Source organism: Sciurus carolinensis, chromosome 17 (genome assembly GCF_902686445.1).
Source record: "Sciurus carolinensis chromosome 17, mSciCar1.2, whole genome shotgun sequence".
NCBI classification, from domain to species: domain Eukaryota; kingdom Metazoa; phylum Chordata; class Mammalia; order Rodentia; family Sciuridae; genus Sciurus; species Sciurus carolinensis.
In genome coordinates, this window is record NC_062229.1 from 27,478,720 (window position 1) to 27,501,008 (window position 22,289).

Below are 22,289 nucleotides of genomic sequence, written 5' to 3' on the forward strand. Positions count from 1 at the left end.
TTGTGTGTGGTGCTGGGGATTGAACCCAGGGCCCTGTACATGCTAAGCAAGTGTACTACCACTGGGTCACATCATCAGTCCCCATCCCACTAATTCTTAATGTATTCATCTTCAAAACTATGCAGCTCTTTAAAGAACCATGCAGTAGTGACAAACACTCAGTAAGCTAAGACCTTAAGAAGGTCAGAGACTATAATAAATGTAAGTTTATACAAGCTTATTAAAACATATCTAAGGGGAAAACAAGCACAAGTAACATTTCAGTTACAAAACCTTTCAACATATATGTATCTCCATTTTCGTCTGTCACTTAGAGTCAGTGATTTTCTAGTTTCCCCATTCCCCATGAATCTACTTAAAAACGTATGTGGCAAGGGTTCATTTAAACCTTGTAAATCCTAGAAATCAAAAAATATCACTGTTATTCCAAAGAATAATCTACATTTTTACATCATTAGAGAATCTTTTAACCTTATGCAGAAATCACTAGTTCTGTACTGAAATGAGACTGAAAACCATAATATAAAATATAATCTCTCTACTCTCCCACCAGAAGATGTGGTAGAAACAGAGTAGACAAGCCACAGACATTAAAATATACTCCCCCCATGGAAATTAAAATACACTTCCCAGGATTAACCATGAGCAATAAAATATACTTCTTGTACATGTAATGCTGCTGTACAGAACAAGCAGAAAGCTTTTTATTTTTTCTTAAAATGTTTCAAAGCACATAACAACAGGCTTAAAGAGATAAAGGCAAAGAAAGAAAAAGAGAGAGCCTTAGAGTAATGAGACATTACCTTTGGAGCGCACGATGTAACACTCTTTCTGTAAATTTTACACAAAAATGGCAAGAAATAAATTGTAATACACTTTTAAGACAAGACTGAATCTATGTTTTAATATCAATATAACTTTGAAATTAAATATTTTAGAGTTTTATGCAAAGCAAGAAAGCTTTTTAAAATGGAGGGCTCTAAATTTTCTTTCACAAAGGATATTTATGTAGAGATGAATTATGCTTAAAAAAAGCACTGTGATTAAAGTAGGAATCTGCTCAGATCCTTAATATTCTAACATAAGAGTGCTGATTAATAGCAATTAACAAAACATTACATTTCCTTTCACAAGTCCCCCAAACTAGATAAGGCAACTAATATCTTCCTCAAATGAGAATAACATTATTGAGTATAAGCATAAATATAAAAATCTGAATGCCCAGGAGCAAATAACACTAGTTGAAGTAAAAAAAAAAAAAAAAAAAAAAATCACTAGAAAAAAACTGAGTTACAATAATTCAAAACAAAGTTTCAAGGAACTTTTTACCAATTCACTTCTAATAGTTAAAGAAACTTTCATGTTTGTACATTTGAAACCTTTGTTTCCATCAGACATCACAACAGACCCCTTTTGAGAGTTGTTGAGTAAATGTACTGTAGCTACCGTTCACTCCTATTATATACACTTTCAAGTTAAGTCACTGAACGTAAAAAAATTATAAAGCAGCATAACTAGAATTTTAGGGATTTTTCTAGAGGATAAAAATGCAAGAAAGATGAACGTATAAGAGTATGCTGTCAAATCCTGGCTATAGTAATTTATTTTCCAATCTAATCTCTGATTTTCTGCATTATAAAGATTCTGTTTTTCAAAGAATACAAACTGATCAATTTTAACTGTAAATGTATCTACTACTACTCAGATAAAAAACCCTATTATACCATGGACGAAAAGTTTGATGGGGGCTCTAGACGTATTAACTCCTAAAATATTTAAAAACAAGTTTTAATTTCTTGTAAATGATACATGGATTAGTGTCAAAAAGAATATGTTTGAAACAATGTGGGGTTTTCATGAATGTTGTAAAAAATTAGTATTCCAGGTACAAAATAGTACAAAAAAGGGAAATAAGGACAATCTACTTCTAATTTAGCCTTTGACATGCTTTAACTCCTGAAACTATGACACTATCACAGAAAAGGCACCAATTGTATATAATGATGAAGCTTGTGTTAGGGCAGTGGAAACTAACACAGCCGCCTCACAATGTTCTATCTATACATCCCAAAAGTCACTACAATACAAGAGCTTTCTAAAATTCAGTACTAATATTAAGGTAATCCAAACCACAAAGACTACTAGATACAAAATTTCTTCCATGTTGCTAATACATGTCACACAAGCCCTAAATAATATGAAGCCTGAATTTTAGGGATGACATTTGATAATCCAAGAAGCTGAATTACAGGTTAAGATTCATACACATCTAACAAATAAAAAAGAAAAGAAAAAGATTCATACACATCTTAGCTCATGAAAAATTTCACAATTAACATGCAAAGGTTTAATCCCCACCCACTCCAAAAGGAAGGTTTAAAAAGCTAGAATTTCTCACATTATTAACATTTACTAGTGTTTTTTCCTCACATAAATTAATGAATATGTGAGCAGAATACCATTTCTATCCTTAATCTACCCCAAATGTTAACATAGCTTTAAAAACCCCTTAAAACCAACTGCCCTTACCTCCCCACTTTGCTCTGCTATACTGAAATAAGGAACACTCCTCTCTCATTCAGGTGACTAGCCTCTTGCAAGTCTGTTTTTTAAATGATGGAAAACAATTCTAGAGTGTCAAATTCTCCCCACCCCCAACACACACACACACACACACACACACACACACACACTGACTCTCTCTCTCTCTCTCTCTATTTGTGACTGTTAAAATATAACAAACAGGGCAGGGGTGTAGCTTAGTAATAGAACACATGCCTAGCATGCACAAGGCCCTGGGTTCAATCCCCAATATCACCTGCCTCCCAGACTTTTTTATATTATCTTGCTTTCTTATATTTTTATAATTATCATGACTATTGACAGTGGCCAGCAACAGGGTCTGTTCTCTAAAGTTCTGCACGTCTCTCTACTCCAAACCTGTGACATAAGGCCTGCACAGACTAATATTCTTAAAGTGACTCATGGACTGCTATTCCTAATTTAGATAAGATGAGCCTTAAGCTTCTTTGAGGCATCTTTCAGACTGATGAAACAAGCAAATACAAGCATTTCCTTCAGGCAAGACAGTGTCTGCATATAAACATTCCTCATATTCAGAGACTTGGGATCACCTTACAAAGCATTTATTCCTTTTATGACAACTTCCACCCCAAAATGTTTCATTTTTAAAAGCAGGGACAGATACTTAACAAAAAAGGAAAGACAAAAAATGAACTCAAGGTACATAGGAAACAAAGCCATAACCAAGGTTTTTGACAGCTAGTTTAGTGTCCTATCCCAGAAAGGTCATTTAATGACAAAATATTTACCTAACCTTAATCATTATCTTATGCCACATCTTTACATTTTCAAATAATGCATATAAAGACAATTAAAATTAGATCCAGAATTCTTAAACAGTAAAATGGAAAAAATAAGTTTTCCCAAATGTCATTTTGTTTCTCAGCAAAATCCTTGCTGTCTCTAATACTTAACTAAATTCAAAGCAAAGAGGTTAATAAAATTATGTAGCTTATAGTATGCAGCATTCTTTTCCTAACAATTTCTTTCATAATATGAATAAAGTTTCTATAACCTGGACTCTTTTGTGGTTTTTCTTCCTTATTTAGCATTATCTATAGAATGAAAGGTTGTTCTAAATGATTTCTTTTATGGGCCACCATATCCATTATTTCTACTCTAAGAATATAATTCTATAGCTTTCATTTATTTATTTATATTTACAATGCTGAGGATTGAACCTAGGGCCCTACTCACGCTAGTTAAGCACTCTATCACTGAGCGATATCCCCAATCCTTTGTTTCATTTTGAGACAGGATTTCACTAAGTTGCCCACGCTGGCCTTTAACTCGAAATCCTCTTGCCTCAGCTTCCCAAACAGCTGGGATGATAGGCACGTGCCACCATACCTGGCTCCAAGTCTTTGAATTCCTTAAAAAAATGCTTCAAGTGAACAAATCATTGTTTCCTTAGTGATTTATGGGGATAGTGGCATATATCACTTATTTCATGTTTGAGTAGTATTATTCCAAAAAGAATCAATTTTCTTCTATGTAAGCCCCCAAAAGCAAAAATCATTAAGATTAACACAGCAGCAGATATAAGCAGTTATTATAAAACATACAAATAGCTTTATAGAAGAAAATCTGACTTTTATCACATATACAGCTGTTCCAGCCAAAGGAAGCAACATATGCAAAATAGAATAAAAATGATGTATGCCTAGAAGAGGAGTTGTTAACTGTGTAAGACAACAGTTCACTCACAAAGCACAGGAATCCTTGAGCACCGTTTTGCCAAGAATCACCCTAAAAGCACTAAATTTAGTCCTTAGGAATTAAAGAATAACAGATTTACAACATAAACTACACTTAGCAGAACTATAGAAGTCCTTATTAAGCCTATAAAACATGAACTACAAAACGTCCTTTTAAACATCCCTTCTTAAGCTATCCTTTCTTTTTCAGATTTCAAAACTACCTCTAAATGTGCCACTAGGAGGGCAGAGGCTATCCCTGGGAAGCCATCACTTAGCTTTATGACCATCACAGCTATCATCTGTGATAACATACATAATTTGAAGCCTGTACAATACACTTTTTTACTACTTCCAACTCAAAAAGGATTTGGGCTTGTAAACCATAAAGTTTCAAAGATTTGTCTTTTATGGACCGCCATATCCATATTACCTATTCTTTCCACAAATGCAAAGATATGTTTTATTCAGAAATGTGAATGTTAGTTTGGTTTTATCCTGCAACTCATGATATTTGGTATTTTCAGCCACAGGCATAAATTTCTTTAAATTAAAAAAAAAAAAAAGAGAGAGAGAGAAAAGAAAAAAAAAGGGAGATGAGGATTTTGTGTATATGTACAAAATTAAAACTGTAAACTTCTTTCCAGAAATAAACTTCAAACTAAATTTTCATGAGACAATAAGCAGGAAATTTTCTTTCTTCCTTTCTTCTTCTTTTAATTTTTTTTAAATTATAGTGGGGGAACCCAGGGACACTCTACCACTGAGCTCCATCCCCAGCATTTTTTAAATTAATTAATTAATTTTTTTTAATTTTTAAGACAAGCCTAAGTTGCCTGGGCTGGCATTTAACTTGAGATCCTCCTTCTTCAGTCTCCTGAGATGCTGGGATTACAGGCTTACACTACTGCGCCAGCAAAAATATTCTTTTGACCACAAGTTCATAGTGATCTCAGTGGCATCTATAGTTAATTATGAAAATGAGCTTAAAAATTTTAATCCTAATTTATTGATGTTAGAAATCTCACTTGACATTGCTCTTCAAAAAATAGCACTCTAACGTAAAAGCAGGTCATGTTGAAAATAGTAATGGCCTTTACTAAACATTCCTAGGAAAGACTTATGTACTAAATAACATAAAAACAGGATACTGTGTTTTTTGAAGAAAGAATCTCACAGATTACTTCTTAAGTATCATGTGAAGTACAGCAGCTTTAATTCACACTTTGTAGACAAAATGATCTCTATGTGATAATGGCAAGAAGCTGCTGCTACCTGATAAATCAAATTCTAAATGTAAGGATATAAAAAAGGAAATCTAAAAGAAACTTTAGAGCCCTCAGATGGTAGTTTTTTGACCAATGAATAGTTTTTCATGTTCAGAGTTCAGATAAGCTTAAAAATGGAAATGGGAAACCTCAAAATAAACAAGTTTTTACATTAAGTCACTACAAAAAGGTTTTAAAAATATTTCTACTTTTTATTGACTCTTAAGAAGGTTAAGAATAAAAAACTACTCTAATAAACACATAACTAATAAGCTATGGGACCAAAACAAGATACAGGAACAACTGTCCTAGGATTTTTTTCCTGTATAACTCCAAGCATAACCATTGTTTTATCAGCTTTCCATTTTTAGGACATTCTTAGAAATAGAATGCCCCTTATCTGAACATTATCAGATCATGTTGGAAATCTATTTTTCAGACAAATTTAAAATATGAGTTTTATGAATAATTTGCTCCTTTAAAGACAGGGAAGCGCCCTTCATACTCATACATTCAGAAAGATGTCAAAGAAAACTTTTTCTGATAAACCATGAATAAAATATTTCTCCAACATATACAGGATAAGTGAGATTTACTTTTAATCAAAAATATTAAACCTTGCGCTGCACACAACTATCTTTCATACTTTATATGATGGGATTATAATAAAAATAGGTTTTAGAGATTTAGACAAAAATTTAAATTTTTAAAAATGCTGGCTCAACAGCAAATCACCTATTTCCATATGACATCAGAAAATAATGGTACCTTTCTGAAAATTAGCTCAAAGAGCAATAGTAGAGACAAAAACAACCATACAATGCTGAGAGTACATCTATCTGGTCCTATACTATGAAGAATTTTTAAATGTGCATCAATAGTTTATATTCCAATCCAGTTTTCATAAACCAAGTCCTCAAATTTGGTAAGGGCCAAACCAAATTATTTTCTCACGACGACAGCATAAATAATAAATATCTTCAAGTAACATTTTTTAAGTCCCATTCTTCAAATCCAGGATATATGCTGAATACTGAGGTGGTTGATAGAGATTATCAGTTACTACATAACATTAGAAGAAAACCCAAGTTGACAGAACTTTAGCATTAAAGTTGTTTTAACTATACCATCTTTCTCATGAACAGCGCTTCTCTGTTTAGGAAAAGCTCATCTCTAAATTATGCCTACTCACATGACAAAACTGGGAACCATTGGTATGTTTCCCTCGATTTTGCCATTGACAAAAGGAACGCTCTGTCATGTTTGAGAATAAAGTTTCATCTGTTTGAAAGAAAACACAAATACGTCAGTCTCCAATTAAAAGCCACTTTTAAAGTCATGTTCAAGTAATAAATAGAAAGCAAAGGATGAAATTCCTCTTCTGCTCAGTACAGATACTTGACAATATTTAGGAAAAAAAATTTTAACTAATCAAAAAAGAGCATAAAAAGGCCAAAGATACTAATGAAAGCCTTAAAGAAAAGAGCATATATTTAATATTTTATACAAACAGCCTTAGAATAGTCACTTTTTGTAGTAACATACTTGGCTAAGCAGTACATAAGCTATTAACTTGCAGGGAAAACTAACAAGGAAACTTTTAGAAAAATCTTTGTAGTAAAACTCATTTCTTCCAAATTTTCAATTAGCCTGCCAAACATACTATACATGGGGTTTATAACAAACTTTTTACCTTGCTTAATTTTCATATGGTAAATTTATTATTCAACTGAATTAAAGCTACATTATAAGAGCAAAACGAATTAGATATTTTGAGTTTTAAGGACATGTCTGAAGTAAGTATGTGGATAATCACTCAGATCACAAAATTATCTATGGAAGCAAGTTTTGAAAAATAAAGGTCGAAATGGCAAAATACAATTTAACATATAAAAGTATCTGCCACAGGAGACAACCACATTAAAGTGGTCTATAGCATTAAATTTAAGTGTTTTATTCTGATAGAACCAGCTTAAGAGCTGTTTCCTACCAGTTCAAAGGAAAAAATCCAATCATAAAGATCAGAGGTTATATTAATTCCAGCAGAAACATCCTTAAAATTAACTTTAAAAGTTTCTTTTAACATTCATACAAACAAATCTTTCTTTAGAACAAACAAAAAACATAGAAAACTTTAAACATGATTACCTTGGGAACAGGCTTCTGAAAAAGAGTAGTAATCCATTTTCTCCCAAAGGAAATATAAAAGACTATTATAACACTGAAGCTTTATAGCATTAAAATCTAGTAAGATTGGATCCCATTGTAAATCTCTGCAACCTGACTTTTTCTAAGGCTTTTTGGGGCAAGTGCAATAGTTAGATTTATGCAAATGCTACTACTGTAGGAATAAAACACCATCATATATTTCTAGTGTACAAAAGAAAACATACAAACCTTTGAGAAAGAAGAAAACACCAACTTTTATTCAAAGAAATTGCTTGGTTTAGGAGGAAAAAAACCACAGCTAGATTCTTTTCCCTGATATAGAACTAATAATTCATTGGGAAAGGAAAAAAGGATACAGATGCACTTATGAAATAACAAATTATTTTCCAAGTCTTCAAGCAATACAGAAATCCAGCCACAACCTGACCCAGACTGTCCATAAATTTATTAGGAAGGGTGCAAGGGAAACAGAATTGGAGTTTGTGTTACTGAGCTTTGTTCTCTTACCTTTTCATTTTGCAAAAGACCACATTCTCTATAAACAAAAGAATATGTTGACAGTTTTAGGCAGGAAGATAGGAGTTTTCATGAATATAGTTGCCTAACCTCCATGCTGAAAGTCATGTTTAACCATAAAGTTAGCCTTAATTAATCTTGTCAATTAAAAGTTATATTACAATATAATTTATCCCCAAATTCATGCAAATAAAGTATTTTCATGCAGCATTAGTTCATGCAAAAAGTGAACTATAAGTAAACCTCTTCTCATTAAAAGTATATGACCAACTTGCTTTAATATCAGAACTGAAACAAAAGACCATAAAATATTAGGCCTTACCTTTAAAATAATCCACCATAATTGATTCTCCACCTTTTCCATTACCTGTAAATAAAAGGTACATTAAGACATAAGGAAAATTAAAAATATACTAATACATATAGTTATTTTGGATGGTTTTAATTTGCTGAAGGAAACCTTGAACCTTATAACTGCTGCAGATAACCATAACTTAAGAGTCCTTAATTAACTTCATCTTTAAAATATTACAATAACGTTTAAAAAAAAAAAGACTTCTAGGTCCCGCTTATTTCAAGCATTAATCACATCAACAAAGTTCTAGAATAAATTCAGCTGAAGAGTACTTTGGCATTCATTTTAAGGGAATTCATCATGTAATTGTAATATTACTAAAATACATACTACATGAAAGCAAAATAAAATGTCGTAGTATCTTATGTTTTCATACATTTTGGATCCACAACATGTGTCCATCCCACAACTATCCACTGACCACATAACATTTCAATTATTCTGTGACATGATTATTTGCAATTAAAAAGAAATGAGAGACTTTAAAAACTGACAGATGGAGTTAAGAACATACTTTTAGCTCTACCTTCACTGAAATCCCCACCCTGAATCATGAAGTTTTTAACCACACGATGGAATGTAGAACCTTTATAACATAACTTCTTCCCAGTTGTTTTCCCAAGGCCTTTCTCCCCTGGGGAGAAAACAGAAAGAAATGGAAGTTTAGCTACAAACCCATCCTTCCAGGGAAAGAAGCAACCAATTATTCCGTTGCCAAATCCCTTCTGTGTGGTTGATATTTTAAGAGATAAAAGAAATAGATGATATGACAATTTAAAAACATGCATACACACAAACCAAAGTAAATAATACAAAGCAGTACATAAGTGTTAAATTGTTGGTTCACATTCTACATGCTATAAGAAAGAAAACTGGAGATGTTGGTGCAAGATTGTCTCTGTGTGTGTGTGTATGTGTGTGTGTGTGTAGAAGTATGGATTTTAAATTTTTGTTTGCTATTTATCATTTTAAACTAATATTATTTCCATTTTTCTACTTATTTAGAACATAAATCCAACTATACACATAAAGAACAATTTTTATTATGTTCTGCCTCTCCATCTTCTGGCCTTAAATTTCTTTTTTTCTTTTCTTTCTTTGTATGTGGTGTGTGTGTGTGTGGTGGTGTGTGTGTGTGTGTGTTTTCCAGGGATTGAATTCAGAGCATGCTACCACTAAGCTATATCCCCAGTCCTTTTTACTTTTTTTTTGTGGGGGGACAGGAGCGTTAACCAGGGATTGAACTCAGGGGTACTCAACCACTGAGTCACATCCCCAGCCCTATTTTTTCTATTTTATTTAGAAACAGGATCTCACAGAGAAGCTTAGCACCTCACCATTGCTGAGGCTAGTTTTGAACTCAAGATCCTCCTGCTTCAGCCTCCTGAGCCACTGGGATTACAGGCGGGTACCACTGCACCCAGTCTTTTTACTTTTATTTAAAACAGGGTTTCACTAAGTTGCCAAGGCTGGTCTCAAACTTGCTTTCCTCCTGCCTCAGTCTCCCAAGTAGTCAGAATTACAGGTGTGTGCCACTATGTCTGGCTAGCCCTAAATTGCTTCTGAAATCTGAGATGCTAAATTTATTCAAAGTACTAAAATTTGTAATGTTCTACCAAACAAATCAATTTTGAATGTTTCTTATTTCATAAACCTATAATATATAGATGATTCCATCACATGAAGTAGATTCTTATCATTTTTAAGACCATTTCTTTCTTTTCCTCTTAATGCTTCCTTAATTTCACACAGGTTAGTATAAGTAATATTTTTTAGTTGTAAAACCCATTTCCACAGATCTTTATTTTTTCAGGAAATATCTATTCCATTAAAGCAAGGTAAAAACTATATGCCATGACTTCTCATTAGCAATAATTTAAAAATTCACTACCTGAGCATAGGCAAAGGAAGTTTTGCATGTTTTTGGACATATGTCTGAGAAGAGCTGAACATAATGCGACCAACTGAAATAAAATACATGGGGAAGAAAACCAATAAGCAAATTGATTAGTCATACCACATTGCATTGAAGGCCCATTTTTATAAATCTTTTTACTTTTAAAGAATTAATGGGGAGAATTCAACTGGGAAATACCAAGTAACAAGAGTTTTCACTCTGTTTTTGTTTGTGGTGCTAGAGATCAAATCTATTCACTCTTTTTGTTAGTATGAAGCCAAAATGGTTCCAGCCCTAATATACAGGATTTTTCTTTTATAGGGGCCTTGAATATCATATCCCTTTTAGTACACAGTCCCTTACCTGAACTATTAACCATCTTTAAGATTTGTTTTGTTTTTGGTGGTAGTGCCAGGGACTGAACCCAGGGCAACATCCATGCTGCGCAAGCATTTCTACTACAGACCTACTGCCCTAGCCTGAGAATATTCTTTCTCTCTCTCTCTTTTTTTTTTTTTTTTTGTACTAGGAATTGAACCCAGGGGAGCTTAACCACTGAGCCAAAAACCTCAGTCCTCCTTTTATTTTGAGACAGGGTCTCACTAGTTGTTGAGGCTGGCCTCAAACGGGTGATCCTCCTGCTTCAGTCTCCCCGTTGCTGGGATTACAGGCATGTGACACTGCAACCAGAAGAAATTCTTATTAACCGTTTGCATAGTCGTATCCTAGTGGCTCAGAGAACTTCAAGTTCAAAGTCAGCATCACCAACGTGGCAAGGTCCTGTCTCAAAAATGAAAAATAAAAAAAGGGCTAGGGATGTGGCTCAATGGTGCCCCTGGATTCAATCCCCCATACCACAAAGAAACAAGAAAACAGTTGTGTGATCTATGTTGGACACCTCCCAAGCCCCCAGTTGACAAGAGCTCCTCACAGCATACAACAGTCTGTTCTGGTCAGCACTGTTAAAAAGTGCAAGTACTGTCCTTTAAGCAAGAACTGTTTGGAACCAACCTCCTGAACTGCGCCACCTACACTTAATATTCTATTCCCCAAGAGAGCAGGAAAAAAACAAGATTATAGTTCCCCAAAAGAACTAATACTTCCTACAATAGCCAGGAAATGAGAAGTCTGCAACTTTGATTTAACTGTGCCACAGAGAAATAGGTCACAAATTTGATCTCAGAACTCCCTTATACTTGATCTTAGCCTAAAGGCTGAGAAGTAATAATGACTCCTTTAAACTCTTCAAAGTTGTTGAGATTTTGAGTATACAGACTATGTCCATCACTATTTATCATATTATAAATCAAAACTCAGACAATTATAAAACATAGTATATAAGCACACATTCCATTCACTGTAAGAGCAGTGATGTCACAAGTTGTGTGATCGCTGGAAAATGGAAGAGAATGAGAACTAATTCTATCTTATTATTATGTAAAGTTTTACTTTAAAAACTTACTTGAAAGGGTCTTAATAAAATAAGAAAAGGAGTTTTAATTTATAATTACTCTTCAGAGTCCCTTTCCCCCTTATTTAACAAAACCTTTTTCATTATGAATAGTTTTATTTATTCAGATTTAAGAGAGTAAGTCAGAATGAACTCTGGGTCAAATATAAGTCATATTTGGCACAGATACGAAATCACTTGATTTTCTCTATGCATCATTACAGTTTTAATTCTCCTGACCATCTCAGTTACTTTAAGGCCAAAACAAAAATACTGCATTACAGATATCTCTAATGGATGTGTGATCATAAATGACATCATATGACAAATTTTCCTCTGTCAACATGCTGAGCCTATAGTTTTAATAAAACCAAATTTTGAAGCAATTTAAAAAATTTGAATCTAATCTTGAAGAAAAAAGGGGGGGAAGAGAAGACTGTTAAGTAAAGAAAATGTATGTAGTCATGTCAGAATCTTGAAAAATCTACATAGTGATAATATTAAATATCACTTTTATGTATAGTTTATATCAGTATAACAAAAGTATTTTCATCAATCCTCATAATCTCTGGGAAATGGCTTAGGTGGGTGTCAAGTTCACAATTACCTAGTTTCACAGACCAGAACATACTTAGATCACTGGAATCCCTAGAAGATGGTCATTTTTCAGAATTAAAAGACATAATCAAAACAATAAAAATTTAGGGCTTTCTTGAGACCACAGTAACTTAAACATCTAGTATTTCTTTTCAAACCCACAATATCTTAAAAAGAATGCTGGTGAAGTTTCTAACGTTTTTAGTTTCTCCCTAATGACTGCAAGTTATGTACTATCTAGTGTACAATACATTTGAATGTGATTACATTCCAGGTCTGACATTCAGAGAGGGATACCTAATTATAGTGATTAAAATTTTTTTAATTTAATTTTAATTATCACCCCTACTGTTTCGCCCTTAACTTTGGGCCAAGAAACTTCCAATGGACTCAATTTCATGAGGCAAAGCTTAGAGGCTTTGTCTCCTCTATGGCATTTTGTTAAGACAACAAAAAGGGCAGGGGAGTATGAACAAAACTAAATTGGTTTTGTCTCAATTTCATGATGCAAGGTTAAAAACACTGCCACATTCAGAAAAATAATTTTTAAAATCCTGTAAAGAAAAACTTAGCTCAATTAGGCATAGAAGGCGTGACAAGTGCTAAACTATGGATATTCAGACACAGACTGAGACTGCTTCCTTAATCTCTCTTTTTCTGGGGAGAAAGGATTGGTACTGAGATTGGAACGTGGGTCTAATGTGAAGCACCCTTTTCCAATCAAAGACATATTCAGCCCTGCTTTCTAATATGTGTATGTGTGCAATGTGAAGGGCTTTAAATGAAATGCAAGGTCAAAAGTTACAGAAAAGGAGAGAGGGAGAAACATGATTTCTACCTATAGATGGGAAACCTAGCACTAATTTCCCCTAAAGTAAATGAAACACCAAGACACTATAGGATACAGACCCGCAAATATTAACTTGAACTAAGCTCATTAGCAAAAAAAAAAAAAAGCTGGTTTTCAACAAATGTTTTAAACTGCATTACATTACAGAAAATAGACAAATATTTAATGATATCTTTTTCTATGAACTCCAAATAGGAGATATTCTGAAAGTATAGTCTTTAGAAGAAACAACTCAGTGTGGTTCAGTAGTCTGGTTATTTATAATGATGGAAGCATACACTCTGATTATGAAAATATTGAAAAGAAAAACATTAAGCTGTAGTTACAGTAAGGAGAAGACTGGGAGTAAATCTGAAGATAAGATTACCTGGCTGCTAAACTGATGAGAAAATTGACTGCAATGACAGTGACCCCACTGCCCAACAATAAATGTTAGCCATTTACTGTCTTCTATACTGAGGTAAGTAGTCCTGCTGATACCTCTTTGGAAACTAACAGCTGCTTTTGAATGAATAAGATCTAAGGAAAATTTGTTACTTGGTAAATATTACTTATAACTTAGTTGAATTTAGTAATCTTTTATAATCAGTCAACACTATTAATAATATTCTTTTATATATAATCATTTCTTCCACAGAATTATTGCTAACCTAAAACATGTACAGCTCTACATGGTAAAACTAAAACCTAAACCAGCTAGTGTAAGTATTAATATGGTGTTTGCAGGGAAAGAATATTGATGAACAAAAATGACACAAAGCACACTGGTTTCGAACCCTTGCCCCAAAATATCAACATGCAAGCAGTACATGGGGTTCCACAGAGACAGTGCCAGGGCAAGTGAGAACTGGACAGGCACAAGATGACTCTATGCATCACTGAGAAAAAACAATTAATGGGCAAAGGAGATTCTAAGAAAGTCGAGAGGCAAAATGTCATCAAGTGTTCTTTGTGCAAACTTGTCAGGAGGAGCACAAGAAGCAGCACCCAGATGCTCCAGTCAACTTTTCAGAGTTTTCTAAGTGCTCAGAGAGGTGGAAGACCACATCTGCTAAGGAGAAATAAAAATCTGAAGACATGGTAAAGGTCCCTTCATAATGGGAGAAATGAAAACCTATCTCCCTGCTTTAGGGGAAATAAAAAAGTTCAAGGATGCCAATGCACTCAAGAAGCCTCTATCAGTGTTCTTGTTCTAAGTATCACCTAAAAATCAAAGGAGAATATCCAGGCCTATCTGCTGATGTCGCATGGCAACTGGGAGAGGTGTGTTATAAGACCACTGCAAATGACAAGCGGCCCAATGAAAAGAAGGCTGCTAAACTGAGGGGTAAATATGAAAAGGATATTTTTGCCTACCAAGTTAAAGGAGAACCTGATAGGGCAAAAAGAGTGTTCCAGGCTGAAAAAGCAAGAAAAGAAGGAAGAGAAATAAGACAAGGAAGATGAAGAGCATGGGGAGGAAGATGAGTAAATTGGTTCTAGTGCAGTTTTTTCCTTGTCTATAAAGCATTTAACCCCTATATACAACTCACTGGTTTTAAAGAAAAAAATTAAAATGTAGGGCTATGTAAGATTTGTTTTAAAACTGTATAGTGTCCTTTTATATATACACACTGCAGAGCAAGTCTTTAAACAGTCCTGTCCTGGTGGTATTTTTTCTTTGGTTCTGGGGATTGAACCCAGGGATGTTTTACCACTGAGGTACATCCCTGGTCCTTTTTATTTTTCATTTTGAAACAGGGTCATGCTAAGTTGCTGAGGCTGGTCTTGAATTTGTAATCCTCCTGCATTAGACTACCTGGTCACTAGGATTATAGGCGTGTGCCACCATACCCAGCTTCCCGGTAGTATTTTCAATAGGCACTAACCTTATCTGACACAATATAGGGGTTAAGAATTGGCATGGAAATTTAAAGCAGGTTGTTGTTGGTGCTTAGAACAAATTATATATGGGAAGCTTTTTCCTTCTTTTTAATTTTTTGTTTTAATTAGTTATACATGACAGTAGAATGCACTTTGATACATCATACATAATGGAGTATAATTTCTCATTCTTACAGTTATACATGATGTAGAATCCTACAGGTCATATAGTTATATATGTACATGGGGTAATAATGTCTGATTCACTCTACTATCCTTCCTACCCCCATGCCCCCTCCCCTTCCTTCATTCCCCTCTACCTAAAGTAACTATATTCTTCTCTAGTACCCCCCCACCGCATTGTGAATTAGCACCCACATATCAGAGAAAACATTCGGCTTTTGGTTTTTAGGGATTGGCTTATTTCGCTTAGCATGATATTCTCCAGTTTCATTCAAAGGGAAGCCTTTTCATCTTCAGGGGTCTTTGATACAGCTTATAGTGTTGTTTTGTTAAATGAATACTATTATATAATTGAAAAAAAATTTTTCACTGTTTTGTTGACATTCTGAATGCTTTGAACACAATTTTTAAATTTAAAAACATACAAACAACAACAACACACTGCCAAAATGCAGATCCTTAAAGCAACACAGGAAAAAAACCAAGATCTATGTCAGGTTGTAAATCCTGATTCAGCCACTAGGTGTCAGGAATAAAATCAGCAAGTACACAGACCAAGTAAAACCAAACATCACCTTTCATTATTCTTTTCTAGTCAATCGACACTAGAAAAGCAAGCATTGTTTAGAAAACATATTGTAGTAGTTACATCATTTGGCTTAGTGATAAAGCCAAGGCTCACATGCAGCTTTACAAATTGAGCCTATACTGCTCTTACTCTATGTTAACAGATGTTGCTCGCTTTTCTACAATCTGAGGTACATCTCTCATATTTTTATCATAGAATTATGTAATAAATATTTTGATGGACTGAAGATATGCAAGACTATTTCAAATTATTAAATAAATTGATATCCCACCCCCCCCCAAAAGAAAACATATTGTAGGACATTACACACTATATAAGGCAAGAAAAGCACATTGACCAACTACAAACAAGGGCTGAGGATAAGAGCAAAAGTAGGAAAAGATCACACTGACTAGGCAAAGAGCAAAATACAGGAAGAATTTAAGAAACAGGAGCACTATTTCAATAAAATCGGGCCAGTTAATCAAATAATTCTGCAAATCTCACAAAGTTCACAGTTCCCAAATTCCAAGGAGCTCACATTTTAGCTAGGAATGACGAACAGAAATAGTTGCTACAAAACATGGCAAGCCATCAGTGGGATGAACAAAATTACCTTACAGTAAGCCTTCCTGCATCCACAGATTCAACCATGGATGGAAAATACATTTTTAAAAATGCATCTGGTACTGCACATGTATAGACTTTTTTCCCCTTATCATTAAGGTACTTGAGGGATTTTGTTATTTGATAGGGGTCCTTGAACCAAGATAGCAAGAGACAACTGTATACATAACTTATGCCTGACTGATGTGTGTAATGATAAAACTATTTGTTTTACTCCCACTGAATCCCCAGTGGTTTAAAGTGCCTAGTACAGAATTAGTGCCATTTGAAAAATAACACTTGAAACAGTAGGGTAGAGATTTATAAAATAAACTTTCACAAATGAAGGAATACTTAAATATACAGATCGAAAAGATTTGTATATTTCCTGTCTACCAGGAAAAAGTTATTACAAGTGGAGCAACACCAAGACAAAGCTTAATGAAGCTATTTATTTACAGAGATATAAAGGAAAGAATCCTAGCATCCAGACAGTAGAATCATGTTGTTTGCAAAGAAAAAGATGTAAGGCCAGTTTCAGAGGCTTCACATTAGAAGCTGGAGACAACAGAGCACTACTGGCCATTTTCGAAGGAATAATATGCTATGAACCAATAATTTAATACATAGTAAAGGAAATAAAATAATTAGATTTTATCTCTAAGAGTATATTTGAATATGTAACTTTGAGATGAGTCAAAGAATTAATGAATAAGAAAGAGTTAGTAGGACAAGAGTAGCACTGGGCACTCAATTTACTATAATACCAAATTAAACCTAAATAACCGAAAATTATTGTTATAAAATAAAGGAGATATTACAGGTATTAGGAAACAAACATACAGTGTTTAAAATTAGCTATTTTTATTCTTTCTAAAAATATTCTTTCCTTCTTTTGAACAGATCATATTCTTATAATTCAAAAATCAAACAGGTTAGCTGAGCACTGAGGTGCACACCTGTAATTCCAGAGGCTTGGGAGGCTGAGGCAGGAGGATCCCAAGTTCAAAGTCAGTTTCATCAACTTAACAAGGCCCTAAGCAACTTAGCGAAACTCCACCTCAAAAATTTTTTTAAAAGGGGCCAAGGAGCGGCTGGGGTTGAAGCTCAGTGGTAGAGCGCTTGCCTATCAAGTGTGAAGCCCTGGATTCAATCTTCAGCACCACATAAAAATAAATAAATAAAATAGAGGCATATTGTCCATCTACAACTACAAAAAAAACCCCCTCAACCTTTAAAGAAAATGGGGGGGGGGGGGGGGCGGCCAAGAATGTGACTCAGTGGGTTTAATCCCCGGTGCAATCAATCAATATCGAACAGTCCAAACGGATATAGAATGAGAAGTCTTGTTGCCATTCCCATAAACAGGTATTTGCTTTCACTAATTTCATGTGTATTTCTCCTGTATCTTTTCATACACTTCAAAGTATTATTTTTATTTTTCTTACTTTTTAAAAAAAGTTGATTTAGTGGTGCATATGTATGAACCCTATTTATTTACTTAACAATATATCATGAAAAATCTGTTATGTCTGTAATATAAAAATAAGTTAAATTGGAAAGAGGCAGTAAGGAATCACTGCATCAATACAAAACAAGGGGGGGTTGTTGAGAAAATCCATCTTATACTTCATAGTGGGAGTTCAAAAGGCAGCAAAGGCTGAAGATGACAGAGGAAATAGAGATTACAATACTTAGACAAGTAATTACCTGTAGAACTAAAAATGTATTATATATTTTTCCAAATTCTATGACAGAAGGGGCACCAACCTATAGTAAAATATATAAAATGAAGGAAATAAGAGAACAAGAAATAAGGTAGGTAAGAGAAGACCAAAACAGCTCTGTAATTATTTAACTACAGTAAACCTTTTTCACGACATGCCAATCAACACCAACTTTAAAGTATTTTGCAGATCGTACAAAAACTCAGAAGTTACTGGCTCATGTAGTTCGCTAACAAGGATACTGGTGCAGATGAGAGAATAAAAGATCCAGGATGTCAGGGATTAAGAACAGATGTTAGAGCTGCCAGATTTCAGGAGAAAGTAAATACCACTGCTTTGTCCCAGTCAGTGCAAGAAGCCCAAAATATCCTCATTGGCAAGTGAGACTAAAGATAAATTTAATCACTCAAGAAAATAACAAGATAAATACCAAAATTTTGGTAAAGAATTATAAGAAAGCACAGATTACAACTCCATACCAATACAGACTATAAAATAGACCCGAAAAAGAAATTAAAATGCTATAAGTAGTTATTCAAAGGAGTGCTGTTAAATAAGTTCAGATATCAGGGAACTATTTTTAATCTCCAAGAAACACTAAAGTTTCAGAGCATAGAAAAAGGTAAAAGGTTTAACAAATTTTATGAAACAAAATAAGAACTAAAACCAAAGACAATACAAAACAAATTAAGACTTGGGTGGCTAAGGCAGGAGGATCACAAGTTCAATGCCAGCCTCAGCAACTTAGTGAGGCTCTAAACGCCATAGCAAGACCATCTCAAAATAAAAAAATAAAAAGCTCAGTGGTTAAGAGTCCCTGGGATCAATTCCCAGTACCAAAATAAAGTATAAAACCCTCTAAATATTAATCTCATTTTAAGAGATACCATCCAGTATTAGGAAATCTATTAATTGAAGTGAAGGAAAAATCTTATAAAATCTTATGATAAAAACAAAAAGAATTTGATGAAATTCAGGATTCATTCCTTGACACACATTCTCAGATACTCTTCAAATCAACAACCAACATTATATTTATTGGTGAAATATTAGTTTAGCATTAATTCTATTGAAGTTAAGAACAAATGCTTGGAAGCTGGAGTCGTTGCTCAGTGGTTGAGCGCTTGCCTAGCATGTGTGAGGCAATGGGTTCCATCCTCAGCACCACATAAAATAAATAAAATAAAGGTATCGTGTCCACTTACAACTAAAAAAAATATTTAAAAAAAGAACACTGTTAGCATGCTATTATTTAATGTTCTAGAAATCCTAGCCAACATAAACAAACAAGAGAACAATCTGAGAGACACACAAATTAAAAAGCATTGTGTCATTATTTGAAGAACATTAACTGTAAACTTGGAAAACTCAAAAGAACCATTTGAAATATTAAGAGACAATGAAATTGTTATTTATCCTATGACCAACAAGAACTAATTGAAAAACTAATAGACTAAAAAATCACATTCTCTATAACCACAAAAAACATTATAGCTAGTTACATAAGAATGCAGGACAAAATTACACAACTGAGAAGCATTAAAGGCAATGTGAATAAAAAAAGAGAAATACATTGGGACTGGGATTGTGGTTCAGTGGTAGAGCGTTTGCCTGGCATATGTGAGGCACTGGGTTCGATCCTCAGCATCACATAAAAAGAAATAAATAAAGGTCCATCGACAACTTAAAAAAATTTTAAAAAGAGAAAGGAAAAAAAAAAGAGAGAGAAGTACCTTGTTTTTGGACAAGAAAACTCAAAATTGCAAATGTGGCAAAATCTCCCTAAAGTAATTCATTTTAATTTAATCACAACCTACAAAAATACTAATGAAATTTCTGGAAGAACTTGACAAAACGATTCTGAAGGTTTCTGAAAAAAATTAACATGCAATTTCCTTCCTTTTCAACCTTTTTTTTTTGGGGGGGGAGTGGTACTGGGGTTTGAACTCAGAGCTCCTCCACTGAGCCACACCCTAACCCTATTTTGTATTTTATTTAGAGATAGGGTCTCACTGAATTATTTAAGCACCTTGATGTTTCTGAGGCTGGCTTTGAACTTGCGATTCTCCTGCCTCAGTCTCCCAAGCTCAAGATTAGTTAGTAACTGACTGATCACACTTATCTAATGAAACCTCCATTAAAACACCTAAATAAGAGTTTGCAGAGTTTTCTGTTTGGTAAGCACAGTGAGGACAAAAAGAAGGCATAAAAGGTCGACACACTCCCTACCCTATGCTTCACCTTAGGTATCTTCTCCTATTTGATTGTTTTGAGTCATGCAAGTAACAACCTATTTGGTTGTTTCAGTGAGCTAAGTAGTGACCTGCTCAGGCAAATTATCAAATAGAGGGTTATTAAGAATACTCAATTTACAGTTAGTTGGCTACAAATTGTGTGTGGCCCAGAACTTGTGACTGTCATCTGAGGTCTTGCGGGACTGAGTCTTTTTAACTCTAGGTAGAGAGTTGTCAGAATTAAATTGAACTGTTGGTGTTAGAGGACTAGAGAATTAATTGCTATGGGAAAAAACTCACTGTAGTCCACATTCAGATCTACCCAACTACCTCTACAATGTCCTTTATATCTTTTTTGTTTTCTTTTTGCTTTAACTTTCTCACTCTTTTTTTAATGGCTGAATGAAATGAATTTTATTGCTTGGCTGTACTGAATTCTTAACCAATCCTCACTTGATTAGCTTCTGAGTTCCTTCTAAGGTTTTTTTATTTTTATATATAAAAATATATAAAAGAAGAAAAATAAATATAAAATAATAAAAATAAACGTGTGTATGTGTGTACACACACACACACACACACATATATATATATATATATATATATTTTTTTTTTTTTTTTTTAAGGTGCTAGGGATCAAACCAAGGGCTTTATTTATACTGGCAAGCACTCTACCACCAGTCACCGCCCCAACCCTGCTTTTTTCAATGATAAATATACATCTACTTTTAAAATCCAGGAATCTAATCAAGTATTACATTTTAATTTGATTTATTTGCTGTGGATTCTTTTAATCTAAAATAGTCCCCATCTCCATCTATTTTTTGTACCCCATCAGGAAAGTACATATCAGTCTGATCCGTTACGTGATGTTAAAATATTAGCCAAGTTGGGCTGGGGAAATAGCTCATTTGGTAGAGTGCTTGCCTCGGATGCACAAAGCCCTGGGTTCAATCCCCAGCACCAAAAAAAAAAAAAGCCAAATCGTAGTTGAAAAGGTACTTTCACCCTTTTTAAACTACTCTGAGGGATAATACTTTCAACCTATGTGCATGTTACATTCCAAACAACTTTTCACCAAATGGCATGGTCACTGATGATCCTTTTTTGAACTAATGATTACACTTGGGTTTGCAAAATGATTCTTTTGATTCCATCATTTCTTTTGTATTTATCCATCTTGAAATCTTCTACTAAGAACACCGCCTATCTACTTCATGTCAAGATTGACAGATAAACAAGACAAAAAAAGAGTCTGGGTCTATGACATCAACAACCCTGATCTGCTGAGTGACTGCCACATGAGAGAAAAGTAAATCTTTCATCTTTAAATCATTGTTATTTAGTCTTCATGTTAGCAACCAACCGTATTCTGAAGGTACCTTCCTATGACAGTAGTCTACACAGCCAGTAAAAGTGATTATATGAAGCCTAATTTACTTATGTTTGATTATAAACACTACTTAATTATGAATCAGGTTTCAGTTGTGCAAGTGTACATAGTTAAGGGGTGGAAGTAGAATTTGAGATTTCATTCTATAGCAATGAGTCTCGAACTTTAAGATACGATCTTAAAGTTATAGTCTCTATATGCAGCGAGGCTTACACAGGAAGGCATTCATAGGTAGGGGTTTTGAATGCAACTTTTGACGTTATTTTGAAAGCATTCCTCAGATCTAGATAACTGTCAGTAATAAGTCTTGCCCCCTTTAGCCTGATCTCCTTC

At 34.0% G+C, this 22,289-nt stretch overlaps 1 protein-coding gene across 1 annotated transcript in view; it reads right to left on the bottom strand.

Annotated features, from left to right (window-relative positions):
- Positions 1–22,289, bottom strand: part of Nktr (natural killer cell triggering receptor) — a 48,841-nt gene that overhangs the window by 20,796 nt on the left and 5,756 nt on the right. Inside the window, 8 exon segments of the mRNA XM_053743316.1 lie at positions 5,810–5,813; positions 6,746–6,779; positions 6,781–6,826; positions 8,552–8,600; positions 9,115–9,222; positions 10,480–10,503; positions 10,506–10,535; positions 10,538–10,552. Coding sequence (XP_053599291.1) covers positions 5,810–5,813; positions 6,746–6,779; positions 6,781–6,826; positions 8,552–8,600; positions 9,115–9,222; positions 10,480–10,503; positions 10,506–10,535; positions 10,538–10,552 — 310 coding nt within the window.